The 21,886-nt window shown below is 45.9% G+C and overlaps 1 protein-coding gene across 1 annotated transcript in view; it reads left to right on the top strand.

The window, feature by feature from the left end:
• Window positions 1-21,886, top strand: part of calb2a (calbindin 2a) — a 193,952-nt gene that overhangs the window by 131,507 nt on the left and 40,559 nt on the right. Inside the window, exons 3-5 of the mRNA XM_060838297.1 lie at window positions 4,699-4,728; window positions 12,760-12,819; window positions 13,893-13,973. Of these exons, the coding sequence (XP_060694280.1) occupies window positions 4,699-4,728; window positions 12,760-12,819; window positions 13,893-13,973 (171 nt within the window). The remainder of the gene's footprint in view (window positions 1-4,698; window positions 4,729-12,759; window positions 12,820-13,892; window positions 13,974-21,886) is intronic.

Genomic DNA, 21,886 nt, shown 5'->3' with positions numbered 1-21,886 from the left:
TAGAGGGCATAGGTTTAGGGTGAGAGGGGAAAGATATAAGAGAGACCTAAGGGGCAACTTTTTCACCCAGAGGGTGATACGTGTATGGAACGAGCTGCCAAAGGAAGTGGTGGAGGCTGGTACAATTGCAACATTTAATGAGTGCAGCATTTGGATGGGTATATGAATAGGAAGGGTTTGGAGGGATATGGGCCGGGTGCTGGCAGGTGGGACTAGATTGGGTTGGGATATCTGGTCGGCGTGGACAGGTTGGACCGAAGTGTCTGTTTCCATCTCTATGACTCTATTACTGTAAGGGCTAGTGAGATTGTTGATGCAGGAGCAAATTCCTGCAGATGTTGGAATCTGTACTGTAAACAACAAATGCTGGCGATCACACTGGTTCAAGCAGCATCTGTGGAAACACAGCAAGCTAAAGTTTCAAGTTTAGTTGACTCTTGATCAGAATTGACCTGAAGATGATTGATTTTCTTTTATCTAAAACTCCCTTGACATTAGGGATGATGCAATGAGATTGGGAGATAGTGAATCTAACTCTTTGATTTTAAAAAAAACCGAGGGAGACAGACGGTAGGAAACTGCGAGCTAGTTCGCTTACCATCAGACCATAAGACATAGGAGTGGAAGTAAGGCCATTCGGCCCATCGAATCCGCAACGCTCTTCAATCGTGGCTGATGGGCATTTCAACTCCACTTACCCGCATTCTCCCCGTAGCCCTTAATTCCTTGTGATATCAAGAATTTATCAATCTCTGCCTTGAAGACATTTAGCGTCCCAGCCTCCACTGCACTCTGCGGCAATGAATTCCACAGGCCCACCACTCTCTGGCTGAAGAAATGTCTCCGCATTTCTGTTCTGAATTGACCCCCTCTAATTCTAAGGCTGTGCCCACAGGTCCTAGTCTCCTCGCCTAACGGAAACAATTTCTTAGCGTCCACTCTTTCCAAGCCATGTATTATCTTGTAAGTTTCTATTAGATATCCCCTTAACCTCCTTAACTCAAATGAGTGCAATCCCAGGATCCTCAACCATTCCTCGTATGTTAGACCTACCATTCCAGGGATCATCCGTGTGAATCTCCGCTGGACACGCTCCAGTGCCAGTATGTCCTTCCTGAGGTGTGGGGACCAAAACTGGACACAGTACCCCAAATGGGGCCTAACCAGAGCTTTATAAAGTCTCCGTAGCACAACGGTGCTTTTATATTCCAACCCTCTTGAGATAAATGGCAACATTGCATTCATTTTCTTAATCACGGACTCAACCTGCATGTTTACCTTTAGAGAATCCTCGACTAGCACTCCCAGATCCCTTTGTACTTTGGCTTTATGAATTTTCTCACCGTTTAGAAAGTAGTCCATGCTTGTATTCTTTTTTTCCAAAGTGCAAGACCTTGCATTTGCTCACATTGAACTTCATCAGCCATTTCCTGGACCACTCTCCCAAACTGTCTAGATCCTTCTGTAGCCTCCCCACTTCCTCACTTACAGTCACACTCTGATGTCCCTGATCACTAGCTGAATGTGAATTACTTAATCTCCCAGGTGTGACTGCCTCCTGAAACAAAGCGTCCAGGTAACTCCCCCTCCCGGATGTGCCGCAGTGTTTGAAGCTCAGATTCCAGATCATCAACTCTGATCCGGAGTTCTTCCAGCAACCAACACTTGCTGCAGATGTGGTCACTGCCGTTCACAATGGGATCAGCCAGCTCCCACATCATACAGCTACAGCACATCACCTGCCCAACCATCTCTGCTTAGTTAATTACTTTATTACTTTGTATAAGTTTGATTTAAAATACTTTCTGATACCTCTCTGCTGTAGTCTTTTTCTAAAAAACAATTAATAGATAAACCATAAAAAGTAAATTTTTAACCATTCATTGATAAAGAAATAGAAAATCTTTATCTTAACAAACCAGAGTCCTATTTTTGGTTGGGGGCGGGGGGTGGGTGCGGCGGTGGGAGACCCAACACATGTAGTGTCTCGGGTTCAGCCACTGCCCAGATATATTACCGGCAGTCCTCTGGTCGTCGCGCCCGCTCTTCCTACTTACTAATTAGGTTAGATGAGGAGGGCGGGTGGGAGACACTACAGTAGCAGAGTCTCAGGTTTAGCCGCCTTGCTGATATATATGGTCACTGTTTTCCTTCCCAGCTGCCCCTCCGGTCCACGTCAATTCCTCTGCTGCTCCCGCTCCATCTCGCACTTAAAATGGCCTTTGGTGTCGAAGGGTGAGTATTTATACTCACTGCTTACCTTCCCAGCTACCCCTCTGGTCCCTGTCACTTCCTCCGCAGCTCCCGCTCCTTCTGTGAAAGAGAAAAACACCGCTGCCTGCTACCGGTCAGTAATTTTAATAAAAACTGCCTTACCTTATCTGCAATCTTCCGAGTTCGTCCTACCTCCGCTGTTGCTCGCACTTAAATCTGTCGCAGACTAAATGTTAGAAGGTTTTATTAAAGACGTTTTGGCAAGACATTGAAAGGAATTAGGCAGAGTTGCCATAGTTTTGTGAAAGGGAAGTCGTGTTTGACCAATATTTTACAGTTCTTTGAAAGCGGGTAACATATGCTGTAGATAAAGGGAAACAAGTGGATGTACTGCACTTGGATTTGCAGGATGCATTTGATCATCATAAAATCCTGACAGAATCATAGAGTCCCTACTGTGTAGAAACAGGCCCCTCATCTCAGCAAGTCCACAGTGATCCTTCAAAGAGTAATCCACACAGACCCATTTCCCTGTACCACCCCTGACTAATGCACCTAACACTATGGGCAATTTAGCATGGCCAATTCACCTAACCTGGACCTCTTTGGACTATGGGAGGAAATCCACGCAGACACGGGGAGAATGTGCAAACTCCACACAGACAGTGGCCCGAGGCTGGAATCGAACCCGAGTCTCTGGCACTATGAGGCAGCAGTGCTAACCACTGAGCCACCATGACATCAAAGGTAATTGCAGAAAATAAAATCTCATGGTGTACCAGATAGCATTTTGGCTAGAGGAGAGAGATGGTAAAGTTGGTAAAGTGTAACAATTGGATGTTCCACAGGATTTGGTGATGGGACCTCGACTATTTACAAATTTTATAAATGAGACTCGGATAAAGGGACAAAAATGGGGTGGCTGCTAAAATTTTCTGATGACACAAAGCTAGGTAGGAAAGCAGGTTGTGAAGAGAGCATAAAGAGGCTACTAAAGTATATCGATAGGTTGAATGAGTGCACAGAGATATAACAAATGGAATATAATATGGGAAAATATAAAATTGTCCATTTTAACAGGAAGAATAAAAAAAAAGCACGTTAGCTAAATGGTAAGAGATAGTGCAGCTCTGAGAGGCAGAGCGATCTGGGTGAACGTGTACTTGAACAGCAAAAAGTGAAGATAAAATCACAAGAAGGAATTAGGACAGTTAGCAAGATGTTTCCGTTTATCCCAAGAGTTCGACAGGGTACTGGTGAGGTCACTGGAGGATTGTGCACAGTACTGCTCACTAAGGGAAGAAATGAATGCGTGGGAGACAGTTCAGAGAAGGTTTAGTTTGGTAATACCTGGAATAAGACAGTAATCTTGAGTGAAAAGGTTTCACAGGCTCGGGTTGTATCTGCCTGAGTCTGGGACAGTAACAGGTCACCTGACTGGAACAAATAGGATACTGAGGGATTTTGATATGGTAGATGTGGAGCGAATGTTTCTTCAGAGAGAATCAAGAACGAGGGGCAAGTGTTAAAAACAAAGGGTTTCCATTCAAAACCAAGATTGGGCGAAATGTTTTTCTCACTGAGGGTCATGACTCTTTGGATGTCTCCTTTTGGAAGGTGGGGGAGTCTTTGACGATGTTTGAGGCAGATTTGTTTGGATTCTTGGTAAACGAGGGGTGAAAGCTGACCAGAGCAAGGCAGGAATGTGGAGGCTCCTTTCTAAGTTCTTGACCCATCACGACAATGGTGGGCAGTCGTGGGAGACTGGAGGGTCATTCCCATTTGGTGGGGGGGGAGCTTTCTCTCCTTCATAACTTAATTCCACATGTGGCTTCTCCCAACTGACACTGACTCAATCCTTGGACAGTATAACAATTCAGGAATCATATGGACTGAGGCCCACATCTACTTCCATGTTCACAGGGACTCCTTCCAATGGACAACAATCCCCTGTGAATTTTCCTTGCATGTCCTTGTGTTTTCTTTTAAATATAAGGGTGTCTTGCTGCCTCTGGAGTATAGGTACTGGTTATTCTGGTGTGGCTACAATAGGTGCTATTACAATGTAAATGTCTCATAATATTGTAGAGTGAACTGAAAGGGAGCAGGAACTCAAATAAGACTGAATCTTAGAATCTGTGCAGTGTGGAAGCAAGCCATTCAGTCAACTTTACCCCTCCAAAGAGCATCCCACCTTGACGTGCCCCACTACACTGTCTCCATAACCCTGTATTTGCCCTGACTAATCCACCTAGCCTGCACATCCCTGAACACTATTGGGAATCACGCATGGCAAATCCACTTCACCTGCACATCTTTGAACTGTGGGAGGAAACCAGAGCATACAAACACAAGAGAACGAGCAAACTCCATACAGTCACTGGAGTCTGGAATCGAACCAGGGACCCTGGCGCTGTGAGGCAGCAGTGCTAACCACTGAGCCACTGTGCCGCCCCTTGACTTTGGGAGAAAGAATACGTGTAGCAAGCTGTAAATCAAAGGTTCTCACAGAAAGTCCCACCGTTCCCACTTTGAGAGATGAAGAAAAACTCAATCAAAACATGGTGCTGCGAAGACAGTGGAAAAAATCAAAGTAAGCAGCAGTTGAAGCTAATCTCATGGTCAAGAAGAAGCAGAGAGAATCTTTCAAGCCTGATCTGAACGTTGGGATGTGCTGTGGTGGTGAGGGCTAACCTGGAGCAGCAGGGAGTGGGACCAATCCAGTCACAGGTGAAGGAGCAGCTCCAGAACTCAGACAGAGGACATGGAGCTAATCAGCTTATCCCAAAACCATTCCAGGCAGCTCCTAACTCTGCTCAGGAATGGGAGCTATGGAAGATCAGATACAGAACAGGCTTAGATTTGAAAAGTCCAAGGAAAGGATCAGGTCTGGACAATTTTGTCGGCAGTTTTGTTCTACAGTGGTACAACTAGGCATTACATTGATGAGAATTATATAAAGCAGTGTGAAAGGCATTTAATACCTATTCCAATGTGCAGAGAAATTCACTCAGTGTGTCAAGTTTAATTGAAGAGATGATGTTGAGGCCCCGTTGTTGGACTGGGGTGGACAAAGTCAGAAGTCACCTGACACCAGGTTATAGTCCAACAGGTTTATCTGAAATCAGAACAAAGGGGCAACTCGACAAACGTTTGTGGTTTCTTAGAATATAGCCTGTTGTCATGTGACTTCTGACCTAATTGAAGAGAGGTCTGGGGAAAGCATTCATGAACGATCTTCACCGTGTGAGGGGCCAAAGGCAGAATTGATTTGCAACCATTGAAGGTTTAGGCCTTTGATAGGCGTGAGAGGAATGAACGCGAGAGAAAGCAGTGGGGGGTCACTAGGCAGTCTCGGGAGACCCAGCTGTTTGTTCATTCACAGGTCAAATAAAGTCTCGCGGAGAGACAAGTCAGGAGAGGTGATTCGGTACATGGGGCTGCAAGGAAGAAGGTGATCAAATGACACAGGAGGCCAAAATGGAGAAAAGCCGCCATTTTGAAGAATTAGTGGTGATGGGATGACTGCCCTGCCATGGAGTACAGTGCCACAATTATCCAAATAGAACAAAATTGGAATTCGATTTGATTGTCATGTTGTGTACTGAAGTATAGGAATACATGATGAAGGGCTCCTGCCCAAAACGTCTATTTTCCTGCTCCTCAGATGCTGCCTGATCTGCTGTACTTTTCCAGCACCCCACTCTAATCTTGACTCTAATCTCCAGCATCTGCATTCCTCACTTTCGCCTTTGAGCTTGGTGAAAAGTGTACACCGTTGCCGTTCCCCAGCGCCATCTTGGTTACAAAACTGGAATTTTTGTAAAAAATAGAAAAATATTTTTTAAAAAGCCAAAAGACAAGAAGACATCCAGATCTTATCTCCGTAAAGATGTTTGGAATCACCGATGCAGGCATTTGGCAGGAGTGTTCAGGCAGTATGTGAGTCTTGTATCGAATAAGTTAAAAAGGTTTTCATTGGAACTTTGTTAATAAAACCCAAAGCCAATCCATGAGGTAAAAGCACTCCAAGACCAGAAACAAAAACCTTTCTGGGGGGGAAACCCGATGATTCTGAGAATCGATACTGGGTGTCAAGCTGGAAGTATACGAGCACATCGGAAGTTTAAAGTTGCTAGTGGGGCCAGAGCTGATTATCTGCTTAAACAAAAACCCATTAATTGCAACTGCCCTCCATAAAACTGCAGTGATCTGAAATAACGTCATTGAAGTTAAAAGTCAAAGCTCAGGAAGACCAGAACACAGAATTTGTTTGTGTCATTCAGAAACAAGAATTCGCTTTATTCAGCAGGATCGCATGGTTAAAACTGAAATTAATCTCCAAGGTAGGTGAGATTGAGGTGGAAAATGAGGTCTGCAGATGCTGGAGATCACAGTTGAAAATGTGTTGCTGGTTAAAGCACAGCAGGTCAGGCAGCATCCAAGGAATAGGAAATTCGACGTTTCGGGCATAAGCCCTTCATCCTGATGAAGGGCTTATGCCCGAAACGTCGAATTTCCTATTCCTTGGATGCTGCCTGACCTGCTGTGCTTTAACCAGCAACACATTTTCAACTGAGATTGAGGTGGACCAAGGAAGGGAATTTCCAGAATGATTGGCGGGTTCAGGGTAGTAAGAACAGAGAGCTACATTCCCCAGAGGGATAATGGGAAACCATCTGCTTGCCAAACGCTGGGAAAGTTCGAGAAGAAATAGATTGCACGCTCAGCCAACTAGTAATTTCATTGGTTACTGTTACCAGTAATTTCATTGGTTATTACTACCAGCGGGATAGTGTTCAGGCATGGTTACAGCTCCAAAACCTAATTGTTGAAGAAGAATTGGTGGAAATCAAATTCAGTTAAATAAGGCAACGGAGTATCAGATTTCCCCAGTGGCTTCAGTGGGTGGAAGTTTAACAAGTTGTATGTTGAGGTGGTACAGGACGTTGGTGAGGCCTTTTCTACAGTACTGTGGGTAGCTCTGTTTATTATTAAAATGGAGAAGGTTCGGAAGAGGGTTACCGGGATGTTGTCAGGAATGAAGGGCTCGAGTTCTAAGGAGAGGTTGGGTACGTTGGGACTTTTCTCATTGGGTTGTAGGAGGTTGAGAGGTGACCTTAGAGAAGTTTATAAAATAACGAGAGGTATAGATAAAGAGAATGGCGAGTGTCTTTTCCCTGGGCTGGGGGATTTCAAGACCAGAGAGCATATTTTTAAGGTGACAGAAGATTTGAAAAAGACATGAGGGGGCAACTTTTTTTTTACACAGATCACGTGTGGAATGAACTTGCAGAGGAAGTGGTGGATGTGGATACAGTTACAAAATTTAAAATATATGTAGATAAGTAGGTGAATAAGAAATGGTTGGAGGGATATGGGCCAAGTGCAGGCAGGTGGCACTGGTTTTGTTTGGGATTATGGTTGGCATGGACTGATTGGACTGAAGGGTCTGTTTCCGTGCTGTATGAACTCTATGACTACGACTGTTTAAGTCCAGCTAAGAGTCAGCTTTTTTACCAAACAGGGTGAATTCTGGCAATGATCACTGGAAGAATATTCCAGAAAGGTGGCTTCATTTGTTAAACTTCATTTTGGCTGCTGTTGCATGGGTAGGTTACCTTTTATGCCAGGCAGCATCCGAGGAGCAGGAGAATCGACGTTTCGGGCTTAAGCCCTTCTTCAGGAAATCAAATTCTCCTGAAGAAAGGCTTATGCCCGAAACGTCGATTCTCCTGCTTCTCGGATGCTGCCTGGCCTGCTGTGTTTTTCCAGCACCACATTTTTCAACTCTAGTCTCCAGCATCTGCAGTCCTCACTTTCTCCTAGGTTACCTTTTAGAATAACATCTACTCCGGAAGTCTTTCGAAAACACAATGCCAACATTGATGGAGTGATTCGCCTCATGGATGGCACAGTAAGAAATGAGTCATTGAAGAACTTAACTGAAGTTAGAAAGTCACGATAGTGCTTCTGAATGAATTTATTGTCACGTGTACCGAGGCACGGTGAAAAGCTTTGTCTTGCGAGCAATCCAGGCAGATCACAGAGTTGAGCAGCATAGATAAGTAAATAACAGGTAAACAGCAGCAAAAACAAAAACACAGGGGTCGCGCTGAATGAGATGTATGAGCCAAGAATACAATTTTGTGGTCTCAAAACCATAGCTACTGGAATCACGGTAGACTCCAGTAAACCAAGGCTGCAAGACGTTTTCCATCACCGAAGACTCATCACAGATCATTGAAGATTCCTTGGGATAGAGAGTCACATGTGAAAGCTTTCAACAAATATACCAGCGAACATGTCTGGTGCTGCAGTGTCAACCACACAAAATAAACTTCAGATAAAATCAAGCAACTCACGTCTGTCATTTATATAAGATGAGAATATGGGAGTAAGTTTGCGGATGGCACCAAAATTGGTGGGACAGTGGACACTGAAGAAGGTATCTAAGATTACAAAGAGATCTTGATCAATTGGGTCAGTGGGCTGAGGAGTGGCAGACAGGGTTTCCTTTGGATAAATGCGAGGTATTGCATATTGATAAAACAAACAAGAGCAGGGTTGATACAATTAATCGTGGGTCGCTGTTAAACAGGGAGATCTAGGGGTACACATAACTAGTTCTTTGAAATTTGCGTCATAGGTAGGCAGGGTCGTTAAGAAAGAGTTTGGCACGCTTGCTTTCATTGCTCAGACCTTTGAGTATAGGAGTTGTTGCATCATGTTGAGGTTGTACAGGACTGTTCACCGAGCTGGAAGTTTTTGCTGCAAACGTTTCGTTCCCTGGCTAGGGAACATCATCAGTGCTATTGGAGCCTCCTGTGAAGCGCTGCTTTGATGTTTTTTCCGGTATTTATAGTGGTTTGTTCTTGCCGCTTCCGGGTGTCAGTTTCAGCTGTAGTAGTTTGTATGTGGGTTCCAGGTTGATGTGTCTGTTAATGGAGTTTGTGGATGAATGCCATGCCTCTAGGAATTCCCTGGCTGTTCTCTGTCTGACACCCGGAAGCGGCAAGAACAAACCACTATAAATACCGGAAGAAACATCAAAGCAGCGCTTCACAGGAGGCTCCAATAGCACTGATGATGTTCCCTAGCCAGGGAACGAAACGTTTGCAGCAAAAACTTCCAGCTTGGCGAACAGAACCACAACAACGGACACCCGAGCTACAAATCTTCAACCAGACGTTGTACAGGACGTTGGTGAGGCATCTTCTGGAGTACTGTGTGCAGTCTGGCCGCCCAGTTATAGGAAGGATATCACTAAACTGGAGAGGATTCAGAAGAGATTTACCAGGGTGTTGCTGGGAATGGAGAATTTCAATTATAAGGAGAGGCTGGACAGGCTGGGATTTGTTCCACTGGAGGAGTAGGGGGTTAAGGGCTGGCCTTGTGGAGGTGTGTAAAATCACGAGGGGCATTAACGGAGTGAATAATGAGGGAGTTCAAAATTAAGAGGCATGTTTATAAGGTGAATGGAGACAGATTTTAAAAAGGACATGAGGGGCAACTTCTTTTACACAGGAAGTGGTTAGTGTGTGAAATGAGCTGCCAGAGGACTGCAGGTACAGTTGCAATGTTTCAAAGCCATTTGGAGAAGGACATGAATAGGAAAGATTTGGAGGGATATGGGCCAAGCATAGACAAGTGGGACTAGTTTAGTTTGTGCCCATGGTCAGCATGGATTGATTGGACCGAAGGGTCTGTTTCCATGTTGTATGATTCTATGACTCCTGATTCCCTCAGAAATTGTCAGCACACTATGATCTTCACCAATTGTCAAAAGTAATTGCTTCAACAGGATTGGGAGCAGTACTTGTTCGGGTGCAGGGAGATGGGAAGTGTAGGCCTATGGATCACTTACTGGGAAGGAACAACAGTATGCCATTATTGAAAACGAAGGCTATAATAATCACATGAACATGAGAAAAAAATTACAAACGATACAATGGGCTCGCAGTTAAGATAGACAATAACCATAAATCCTTGGTCACTCTTCTGAATATAAAAGAAAAAGTCAAGATACCGTCCAGTATTCAATGGGATTGAATCTCGTAGGAAGTACCAAACAGCTGGAGATATAGTGTCCAAGAAACCAGTAAGGGCAGGAATCAGAGCAGGCTTAGACTTCACACAAGGGGTTAAATATCACAAATCAGAAAACATTAACCTACTACCGAAAGGAAACTGCAAAAAAATTCCTCGAAGGACAAAGACGAGATTGAAAATGTTCCCAGTTAAAGGACCACAGGTCTGGCCGGATGTTCAGACGACTATGTCCCTCATGATCCTGTACTACAGCAGTACTTTCAGCAGCGTCAGCTTAGAATCCTTCACAGAGTTCGGCAAGGTCATTTCAGCATTACAAATTGTCAGGCAAGGGCACAACATCAATATAGTTTGCCAGAGATTATATTCAATAAAGAGGTGAGCAATAATTGCATTTCGTGTGCGGCGAACAATAAGGAGTAGAATTATTATTCTATTATCATCATCTTTTCCATCACGACCATGACACCACATGGGATTGCATTGATCCAAGTTTAAAGGCAAGATCTCCGTTATTGTCAGTTCTTCTTGAATGTGATGAGGGTTTCTGTCTCTCCCATCCTTACAGACAGGCAGTTCCAGATTCCCAGCATACTCTAGGTGTTATGGTGTGCCTTGCATCTCCTGTGTGCATTTAGCCCCTGACCTTCTATCTCTGCCCCCTGCTCATTAATTCCTCCATCAAGGGGAAAACGTTCATAGAAATCCCTATACTGTGGGAACAGACCCTTCAGCCCAACAAGTCCACACTGACCCTCCGAACAGCATCCCACCCAGACCCATTCCCCTATGTTTACCCCTGACTAATGCACCTAGCCTCCATATCCCTGAACACTATGGGCAATTTAACATGACAAGTCCACCCTAACCTGCACATCACTGGACTGTGGGAGGAAACCCACGCAGACACGGGGAGAATGTGCAAACTCCACACAGACAGTTGACCGAGGCTGGAATTGAGCCCAGATTTCTGGCACTGTGGAGCGGCAGTGCTGACCATTGAGCTACCGTGCTGCCCTGTCTATGCCTCTTGTGTGTTTATACATCTCAATTGTGTCCCCTCTCAATCTCGTCTGCTTGGAGGAAAACAACCCCAGTGTCCAGTCTCTCTTGACAATTGAAATTCTCCAGCCCAGGCAACACCCTGGTACATCTCCTCTGCACCCTCTCTGGTGCAATTACGTCCAGAATTACAGAACGGCACACAACACTCTCACTTTGGTCCTAACCAACGGTTTATACAGTTCCAGCATCACCTCCCAGCTCTTAAGCCTTGGTGAATAAAGGCCAGATGAGAGTGAGCACTGCAGATGCTGGGGAGTCAGAGTCAGAGTGTGTGGTGCTGCTCAGGCAGCATCCGAGGAGCAGCAGAGTCGACGTTTCGAGTGGTGGAGGAGGGGAAGGGGGCTGAGAGATAAATAGGAGGGTGGGAGGGGAAGGGAGCCTCCCCCACCCCGACCCACACCCTCCCATTTATCTCTCAGCCCCCTTAATAACAGCGAGTATGCCATTGGCCTTCTTACCCACATTCTACCTGACCTGATACCTTAATGGACTGGTAGGCATGCACACCAAGGTCCGTATAATACACGGTGCCTCCCAGGGACCACCCGTTCAACGTGGATTCATCCCTTACCTTGGCTTTCCGGCCCAAGTGCACTCATCCAGACTGAATTCCATTCACCACTGATCAACCCATCAATACCTCCCTCCTGTAATATAGGGCTATGCCCTCATTAGTTAACACCTCACCTCCCCCCAAAACAATAGGTGACTATTTTGTGTGGGTCTCTAAGTAATGTTCTCAACAAATTCCTCCATGGCAGATGTTTGGCTAACTGAACTGCAGTTTCCTGTTTTCAGTCTTCCTCCTTTCGACTACAGCATGGAAACAGACCCTTCGGTCCAACCCATCCATGCCGACCAGATATCCCATCCCAATCTAGTCCCACCTGCCAGCACCCGGCCCATATCCCTCCAACCCCTTCCTATTCATATACCCATCCAGATGCCTTTTAAATGTTGTAATTGTACCAGCCTCCACCACTTTCTCTGGCAGCTTATTCCATACACGTACCATTCTCTGCGTGAAAAAGTTGCCCCTTAGGTCCCTTTTATATCCTTCCCCTCTCACCTTAAACCTACGCCCTCTAGTTCTGGACTCCCTCACCCCAGGGAAAATACCTTGTCTATTTACACTATCCATGCCCCTCATGATTTTATAAACCTCTATAAGGTCACCCCTCAGCCTCCGACACTCCAGGGAAAACAGCCCCCAGCCTAGTCAGCCTCTCCCTGTGCATTATATCAGCTAGTTTTGTGACCCACGGGGACTCTTCTAGAATCTGAGGGATTTTGAAAGACTATAGTCGATGTCTGTGTTATCTCCGCAGTCAGTTCTTTTTGAGGGCATTTGGGACAACGTTTCCATTCAGCATGACCGTGAAATGTACTGAGTGTGTTTGTCCTGTTTTGCAAAAGCAGGAGATCCAGATGAAAGAATTCATGGAAAAATACGACAAGAACGCAGATGGAAGGATTGAGATTGCAGAGGTGAGTGTGTGTTCAGGTCACTGAGTCGGGCTGTGTTCTTAACATCCACCTCCGCTCTGCTCAAAGCGAGTAGCAATATGCGTGGAAAGGTTTCTGCCTTTTTGTTGCCGCGATGGTTCATTAAGAAGGCCCGAACCTTTGTTTTCAATCTGCACTGAGATAAGACAATAGACAATAGGTGCAGGTGTAGGCCATTCAGCCCTTCGAGCCCGCACCGCCATTCAATATGATCATGGCTGATCATTCCTAATCAGTATCCTGTTCCTGCCTTATCTCCATAACCCTTGATTCCACTATCTTTGAGAGCTCTATCCAACTCCTTCTAAAATTAATCCAGAGACTGGGCCTCCACTGCCCTCTGGGGCAGAGCATTCCACACAGCCACCACTCTCTGGGTGAAGAAGTTTCTCCTCATCTCTGTCCTAACCCTGTGGATGGTCTAACCCTGTGGAATTGGCCTTTGGAGGGAAAGATTAGTCAGCCGAGCTCAGCCGGAAGCTGTGAAATATTGCCGAGAGGTGGAATTGAGTATAACAGTGATTCCTCCACCCCCCCCCAAGTCAAAGAGCCCCTGACTATGAGGCTTGAATCCCCAGTAAAAATTTTCAGGAGAAAATGGAGAGAAAAAAGTTTGAATTTTTCAATATAAAAAAACAGCATCCTACAGGGGGCATTGTTGGGCCTTATAATTGAGCTCTACCTCACAGCAGTGACATAGGTTCATATCCAAGTTCCTGATGAAGGGTTTTTACCCGAAACGTCAAGTTTCCTGCTCCTTGGATGCTGCCTGACCCGCTGTGTGTTTCCAGCACCACTCTAATCTTGACTGACATCCAAGTTATCCCATTGGCGGAACCACAACCAATTTGGACTGAGTGATTCTCAGCCATGGGCACTTCAGCCATTCTTGGGCATGATGCGAGACCAGCCATAGTGTGACGTTGGTAGCCATGGTCACTGGGAGGCCGGGGCACTGGTTCCTATATCTGCGGTGGGAGAGGGAGGTTGGGCGGCTGGGGGAGGTCTGTGGGAAGGAGAGACCAGAGGGAAGTAACAACACTATTCTCTTGCAGCTGGCCCAGATACTCCCAACAGAAGAGAACTTCCTCTTATGTTTCCGACAGTGCGTGCGGTCCAGCGCGGAATTTATGGAGGTATGAGAAATATGGCGAGGGGTGATATGAGGCTGGAGGGTGAACTACGGTGTGTTTCAGTTTTAACATGTTAGACGTGGAAAAGATTCCCTTCTGTTCAGGGTCACTTATCAAATGGGATGGAGAATGGGGGTTGCATCACGACCTTCCAGCTCTCTCAGAACGGCACTGGAGCCCGGAGCGAACATGGTCCCCAAATCTAACAGTGATACTGAGTGTTAACTAGTGATACTGGGGCATTGTATGCTGAACTGGGGGGCAGGTCCAGAAAGCGGACCTCTCCCCACTGCAGCATTGATTGATATTCATTGTTGAAATCCAACCCTGTTTTGTAATTCATCTTGACCTCAATCTTTCTCCCCGTGTCTGCATGGGTTCCCTTCAGATGCTCTGGTTTCCTCCCACAGTCCAAAGGTGTGCAGGTTATGGTGGATTGGCCATGCTAAATTGCCCCGTAGTGTCCAGGGATGTGTAGGTGAAGTACATTAGCTGTGGGAAATGCAGGATTATTGGGTAGGAGGGTGGGGGTGGGTGGGATGCACTTTGGAGGGTCAGTGTGAGCTCGATGGGCTGAATGGCCTGCTTCCACACCTAGGGACTCTATGAGGTAATTTTGAAAGTAGGTATGTCATCTAGAATTGCCACATGCTCGAACCCGTTGTTCCCTCACAGTCACACAGCAAGTTGACACATATCTGTGTCCCTTCATTGGGTCACAATCTTTAACATAAGAACTAGGAGCAGGAGGAGGCCATCCGGGCTTGGTCCGCCATTCAATAAGCTCAGGGCTGATCTTTCATGGGACTCAGTTCCACTCACCTGCCTGCTCACCAGAACCCTTGAACCCTTTACTGTTCAAAAGGCTATCTATCCCTGCCTTAAAAACGTCCAACGAGGTAGCCTCAACTGTTCACTGCTGCTGAACAGGCCTCTGGGTTAACCCACAGCACGTGGTTCAAAATGGTGACCTCACCTTCAACACCAGTCTTTTCGTAATGCACATCTCCTGAGAATGGAAAAGCTGAATCGTCCCGCTCCAATTGGGATTTGTTTTCAAAAAGCTAGATGGTTTTTTGCTGTGGAAGAAGACGTCCCGGACAGGTTGTGCATGTGCCTGCGAATGGTCCAGAAACTTCTATCCACGTGAATGGGCTCCCTTTTTGAGGTGGGGCTTGTTTTCTGGCGGGTCTAGCTGACCCATGGCGTGGTCAGAAACAGAAGACCATAGTGATTACCTCAAGAAACGACCAAGACCATTCTTCAGAGAAGGGGAGAGGAGTAAATAGTTTCTATGTACGCTGCTTCTTGTATTTCTTGGGGAAGGAGAGAATCTGGAAGGAAGGTGGCTGGAACCCCAAGACAACAAACCCCAACAAGTGAGCAATGAAGAGTTCTTACTGGAGCTATGGTGGTAAAAAAAACCTTCTCATACTCCATGCTAAGGTATTCTGAGCAGAAGGCGTTTATATACAATTCAGTACAGCACAGGAACAGGCCCTTCGGCACACCAGACCTGTGCCAATTCTAATCCCACATACAGTTTCTATCTATCTGTTCGCCTCCCGTTCATGTGTCTATCAAGATATGCCTTAAACGTTGCTAATGTGCCCACTTCCACCATCTCCACTGGCAGTGTGTCCAGCGATCCGTCACCCTCTGGGTGAAAGATTTTCCCCACACCTCTCCCCCTCTCACCTTCAACCGGTGCCCTCCTGTAGTTGACCTTCCCATCCTGGGGAAAAAGCCGCTGACTGTCCACCCTATCAATGCCTCTCATAATTTTCTAGGCCTCTATCAGGTCGTGCCTCAGCCTCCATCTTTCCAGTGAAAACAATCCGAGTTTATCCAACCTTTTCTCATGACAACCCGAACTGCCTGCTATATTCCAAATACGGCCTAACTTCAGATTTGTACAGCTGTAATATAACTTGCCAAGGAGGGGTGTGCAATGTCTAACCACAGTAGCCGATGGTGGACACACGTCAACATTCTCAACAGCTTCCCACCTCTGGCATGGTGGTTCAGTGGTTAGCACTGCTACCTCCCAGTGCTAGGGACCCAGGTTCAATCTCAGCTCATGGTGACCGTGTGGAGTTTGCACATTCCCTAGTGTGTTTTGTAGAATCCCTACAATGTAGAAACAGGCCATTCTACCCAACAAGATCTCAGCGACACTCCAAACAGCATCCCACCCACATCCGTTCCCCTATTCTATTACTCTATATTTATCCCTGACTAACCTAACCTATACATCCCTGAACACTACGGGCAACTTAGCATGGCCAATCCACCCTACCCTGCACATCTTTGGATTGTGTGAGGAAAGCAGAGCACCTGGAGGTTAGCACTGCTGCCTCACAGCACCAGGGACCTGGGTTTGATCCCAGCCTCGGGCTACTGTCTGTGTGGAGTTTGTTCATTCTCCCTGTGTCTGTGTGGGTTTCCTCCCACAGTCCAAAGATGTGCATGTATGTGAATTGGCCATGCTAAATTGCCCGTCATGTTCAGGGATATATAGGTTAGGTGGCATTAGTCAAGGGTAAATGTAGAGTAATAGGGTAGGGGAAGTCAGTCACTCTTCAGAGAGTTGGTGTAAACTTGTTGGGCCGAATGGTCTGTTTCTATATTGTGGAGATTTTATCGCAAAGCGAAGTTAATCTCACACTGCCGTGAGGTTAATAAGGAGTCGATTAAACTGCCAGACCGGTACCCCTTGCGGTCTCAAACCATTGCCTGGACAACGTGCCTCATGATACTCTCAAGACAGTCTCTAGACTCCCCAGTTTCCTTGGCCTGAAAAAATTTCCCTCACACAGAAAGGTTACTGGGTCTTCCAGGGAGGTGACTTTATGGAGAAGCAGGAAAAGGAGCAAGGGGAAGAACAGAGGGACCAGGAGCGAGAGGAGGAGAAAGGGTAATAGAAAATGCAGAAAGAAACAAGAACATGCAATGGACCAGACCAGACCCTCTTAAAATACATGAAGAGAGTTTAGACCCAAACCTTTCCTTAAACATAAGTATAAGATGCTGTTTTCCTGATGCAATTCAGTTGGTCAACCTACCAGATTTGAAGCAAAGCACACTGTTTTCATACACTCTGGTTAAAATACAACAAAGGAAAGAATTGGCTTAGCTATCACTCAACTGGAAAAAATTAACACAATAATAGATTAGTTAGCTGCTAAACTAACTAACTTTTACAACACATAAACATCCCATAAACATGCCCTTGGCAAATTCCGAACACAGATTGTTTCTTGTGTGACTCCATTAGCCCAGGTGGAAATAGCATCAAGAGAACTCTGAGAGAGTGTAGCAGAGAGAGATGTACTACAGCAACAGACCCAGCAACAACTGCTACCATTAAGAAACTAAGAAACTAAAAACCCTGGTTCTGTGAGAGCTTGACTCCACCCATTCAGGATGCTTCTATTGTTCAACCTTCTAAAAAAAAACCCAAGGCCTCACAAGCTGTTTACATTACGAGTCTTCAGTTCGCATCTCGCTACCTCTGCCTTAAAATGTTGCTTTTTTCAAAAAAGGACAAAATGTCCCTCTTTAAGTCATAGCATCAATCACAAATGGGACTGGGAAAGGGTTCGAGCAAGTATACGCAGCATGACAGAAAGAGCCATTAAAAAGGGGGACTCGAGAGATGACAAAGGAAGAGAGGGAGCAGAAAAGTGAAGGGGAGAAAGAAAGAAGAATGAAGAGGAAGTGCTGAAAAGAAAGATAGATAAGAGATGACTTCTCTTCCATTTTTATTGGTTAAATTCAAGAAAAAGGGAAAAATTGGGAGAGGAAGTGGATAAAAGAAAAGAAAAGGTGAGAAACTAGGAAAAAAAAACGAGGGAGTGAATTAAAAAGTCGGGCAAAGACTGAGAGAGACAGAATCATGAAGGGAGATGAAGAGTCACGCAGAGATTGTGAGGGAATTAAAATTAAAGGACAGCCAGAAGAAAGTAAACAAAATCCGAATTCTACTCTGAGCTGCTGGTGGAGGAAGATCCACAGAAAATGTTGGTGGGAGAGGTGAGTAACAAAAGATTAATTTTCCCATTTGACCGCTCCTGGTACCTTGAATTTGCCACCTCCACCAGGTCTGGGCAAGGATTGTTTGAGGTAGTTTGTTGCCAATCCTGCTTTGTCTTTAGTGGTAGACAATTAGTGGGCAATATATTGCATCCATGAGCACTCACACGTAGAGTGGCATGGTGGCTCAGTGGTCAGTACTGCTGACTTACAGTACCAGGGACCTGGGTTCGATTCCACTCCCGAGCGACTGCCCGGTGTTCAGTGCTCCGGCTATGCTACATTGCCGATAGTGTCCAGGGATGTGCAAGTTAGGTGGGTTAGCCATGGGTTACAGGGATAGGGTCTGGGTGGGATGCTGTTTGGAGGGTTGGTGTGGACTTGATGGGCCAAATGGCCGGCTTCCATACTGCCTGGGATTCTACTATACAGATTTGACATGGAGGCAGAAGCCTAGTTCCAAAGGGGAAAGTGAACCTGATTTCAGGATGAGATAAACGGGAATGCCGTAGGGAATGTGATTTTTGAATGTTTTCATAGACATACCCGTGTGGTGAGGTAGCGATTTCAATCAAATAGCAGGAAGACATGACATGGTAATCAACAGCAAGTGTGTCACTAGCACCCAGCATTCCCATCATTCATAGTAATGGGCAAGGAGAAAGCCCTGGGTCCTGCTGGCCAATAATGAGGCAGATGTAGCTCTTCCTGGCATTGCCCTGTGGCATTCAGCTGGTACAAACAGTGGCAGCAATGCTGACATGACAAGGAGCAGCTGTCTGGTGAAGGACCTAGCAGGGGATCTGGGCTGTCTACTGTGCGCCTGAGCACTCTCACCCCAGAATCCCAGGCTGGGGAATGGGGTTGAGGACTCACTGCAGAGACCTGAACACAGTCTATACGAACACCTCAGTGCTGCACTGTCAGGGAAGTTGTCTGTTTAATGAAATGTTAAGCCAAAACCCAGGCTGCCCCCTCATGAGGGAGATGGGGATCTCATTGACACGGGTGGCACGGTGGCACAGTGGTTAGCACTGCTGCCTCACAGCGCCAGAGACCTGGGTTCAAATCCCACCTCAGGCGACTGACTGTGTGGAGTTTGCACATTCTCCCCGTGTCTGCATGGGTTTCCTCCGGGTGCTCCGGTTTCCTCCCACAGTCCAAAGATGTGCGGGTCAGGTGAATTGGCCATGCTAAAATTGCCCGTAGTGTTAGGTAAGGGGTAGATGTAGGGGTATGGGTGGGTTGCGGGTCGGTGTGGACTTGTTGGGCCGAAGGGCCTATTTCCACACTGTAAGTAATCTAATCTAATCTGGGATTCTTCTGGAGTTCTGAGCAACCAGCACCAAAAAACAGATGATCCGATCACTAATTCCATTTCTTTCTGGGATCATGCTGGCTTTAAACTGGCTGTCACATTTCCCACATCATAACAGAAACAACACTTCCAAAGTAGTTCATCGGTTGTAAAGTGCTCTGGGAGATCCTAAGGTTGGGAAGGATGGTATCACTGCGAGAGTATTCTTTTCTCAACAGTGACTGTATTATTTACCTCAGACTTTGCTCCATTCCCTGAATGTTTGGTGCTATTTCCCAACCCATTCCCCAGTTAGTCGTTGTGGGGGAGGGGAGCTGATTTTGGAGCTTTTCCCAAAAGGCTGAAGAACTTAAAACTTTAAGTACATTTAAGTCGTCATTGTGCAAGCTTATGGATGTACATGGAATAGTGCAGGTTAGATGGGCTTCGGATTGGTATGACAGGTCGGCGCAACATCGAGGACCGAAGGGCCTCTACTGCGCTGTAATGTTCTATGTTCTAATACTCAGTTATTGGGTGGCTCAGTAGCTAGCACTGCTGTCTCACAGTGCCAAGGACATAGGTTCAGTCTCAGGCTTGGGTAGCTGTCTGTGTGGTGTTTGTATGTTCTCCCCATGTCTATGTGGTGCTCCAGTTTCCTCCCACATTCCAAAGATATTCAGGTTAGGTGGATTGGTCACGCTAGATTGCCTGTAGTGTCGAGGTTAAATGGATTAACCATGGTAAAACATGGGGTTTTAGGGCTGTGTCTGGGTGGGATACTCTTCGGAGGGTCAGCACAGACTTAATGGGCCAAATGGCCTCTTTCTGCACTGCAGAGAGTCTCTACTTTAAGTTTTCCCTATATCACTAGATTTCACTTTGGGAAAAAGTTTTGCTTTCACCAGCTGCACCAAATCTGCATTTAACACTTTTGTGACAGAGTCACCCTGGAAATGTTCGTTATGAAATGGCAGACTGCAATAAGTGTAAACTGCACAGATCTCAGTAATGTAGGCTTAGAATACTGGCTGCATCTGGTGAAAATGCTATTCAGGAATGTAGGCATTAGGAGGACGTCCTTCACATATATAATGCTCAGTCTCCTAGGCTGCATAGCAGAGGTAGAACATTTGAATTTACATCCTAATGCCGATGTACAAAATGGAAGGTTTTGTTTAGGATAGATCTAAAATGGCCTCACTTTTCAAACACAGAGAGCGCTGGCAGCCTCTAGGGGAAGGGGCAATGATCTTCCAGCACGATGAGGAGCAAGTCTTTTTAAAAAGTGTTAAGATATTGTCTCTTCAAATACCGACCAGATGCTCCATTGAGCGAATGAGGCATTTCTAACCATCTATGGTCCATGGATTCACATGATGCATGACTCTCAGGCCTGTTCTTTTTAATGTGGCATTTACTGTCAGAATTGACACTTAAAATGGCTTCCTTTGTCCTCACAAGCTTGTCAATGTAACCTCAGTGTTACACATGAAACTCAAATTTCCACACTCAACCAATGCAGACAGAAGCCTGCATCCACAGTCCTTTTTTTTGTGTTCATACTAAGATCAGATGGTCCTACTACAATTTAGAACCACGTTTCTCTTTAGGGGTCAAATCAATGTCTAGCCCAGCCAGAATTAGATTAGATTAGATTCCCTCCAGTGTGGAAACAGGCCCTTGGCCAAACCAGTCCACACCGGCCCTCTGAAGAGTAACCCACTCAGACCGATTTCCCCTCTGGCCAAACACTACGGGCAATTTAGCATGGCCAATTCACTTAACCTGCACACCTTTGGACTGTGAGAGGAAACCCGGAGGAAACCCACACAGACACGGGGAGAATGTGCAAACTCCACACAGACAGCCGCCTGAGGTTGGAATCGAACCTGGGTCCCTGGTGCTGTAAGGCAGCAGTGCTAACCACCGTGCCGCCCCCTGGCAAGGGCCTAGGACACTGCCTTAATCTTGCAGTGAGCAGAAAGCCTGTTCTGTCATCCCCAATCTAGCAAATCATGCTGAGAGTCACGAGTACATCTTCGCTCATTATCCCATCTCCAGGCGAAGTTTTGCTTCTGCTCTGCTATCCTAGCTACTTGCCCCTGTATTTCGGGTACAGTAACAGCGGCCATATTGTCAGATTATTAACAGCTTGGCTAATGATTGTGGAGATATTACCTCCAATCACAATTTGAAAGTTTGTGCATTTAAATTCAGTTAATGAAATAAATGCAGAATAAAAGCTGATTAAGAACTTGCTACCCAATGTTTTCACAATGTCACTTAGGGAAGGAAATCTTCCATACTTACCTGGTCGGCCTACAGACCCACAGTTTGATTAACTCTTAACTGTCCTCTGAATTGTGCCTAGCAAAACCTTGTCTCAGTTGCTAAATTTTTAAAATAAATCTGGATTGCCCAGACTTATGCCTTAGATGTGAGATTGCTGGTTGCTCCTCACTAACACTGGGGACTCGTGGAGAGTGTTACGAAGATGTGGGTGTACTGTACCCTTAAGAGAGTTAAAAACTAGCAGAACTGCCTGACAGCACCAAGTGTTCTCAATGAGGTTACAATGTAA

This window comes from Hemiscyllium ocellatum, chromosome 17 (assembly GCF_020745735.1).
Source record: "Hemiscyllium ocellatum isolate sHemOce1 chromosome 17, sHemOce1.pat.X.cur, whole genome shotgun sequence".
Classification (NCBI taxonomy): Eukaryota; Metazoa; Chordata; class Chondrichthyes; order Orectolobiformes; family Hemiscylliidae; genus Hemiscyllium; species Hemiscyllium ocellatum.
This window is presented reverse-complemented; position numbering and strand designations above follow the sequence as displayed.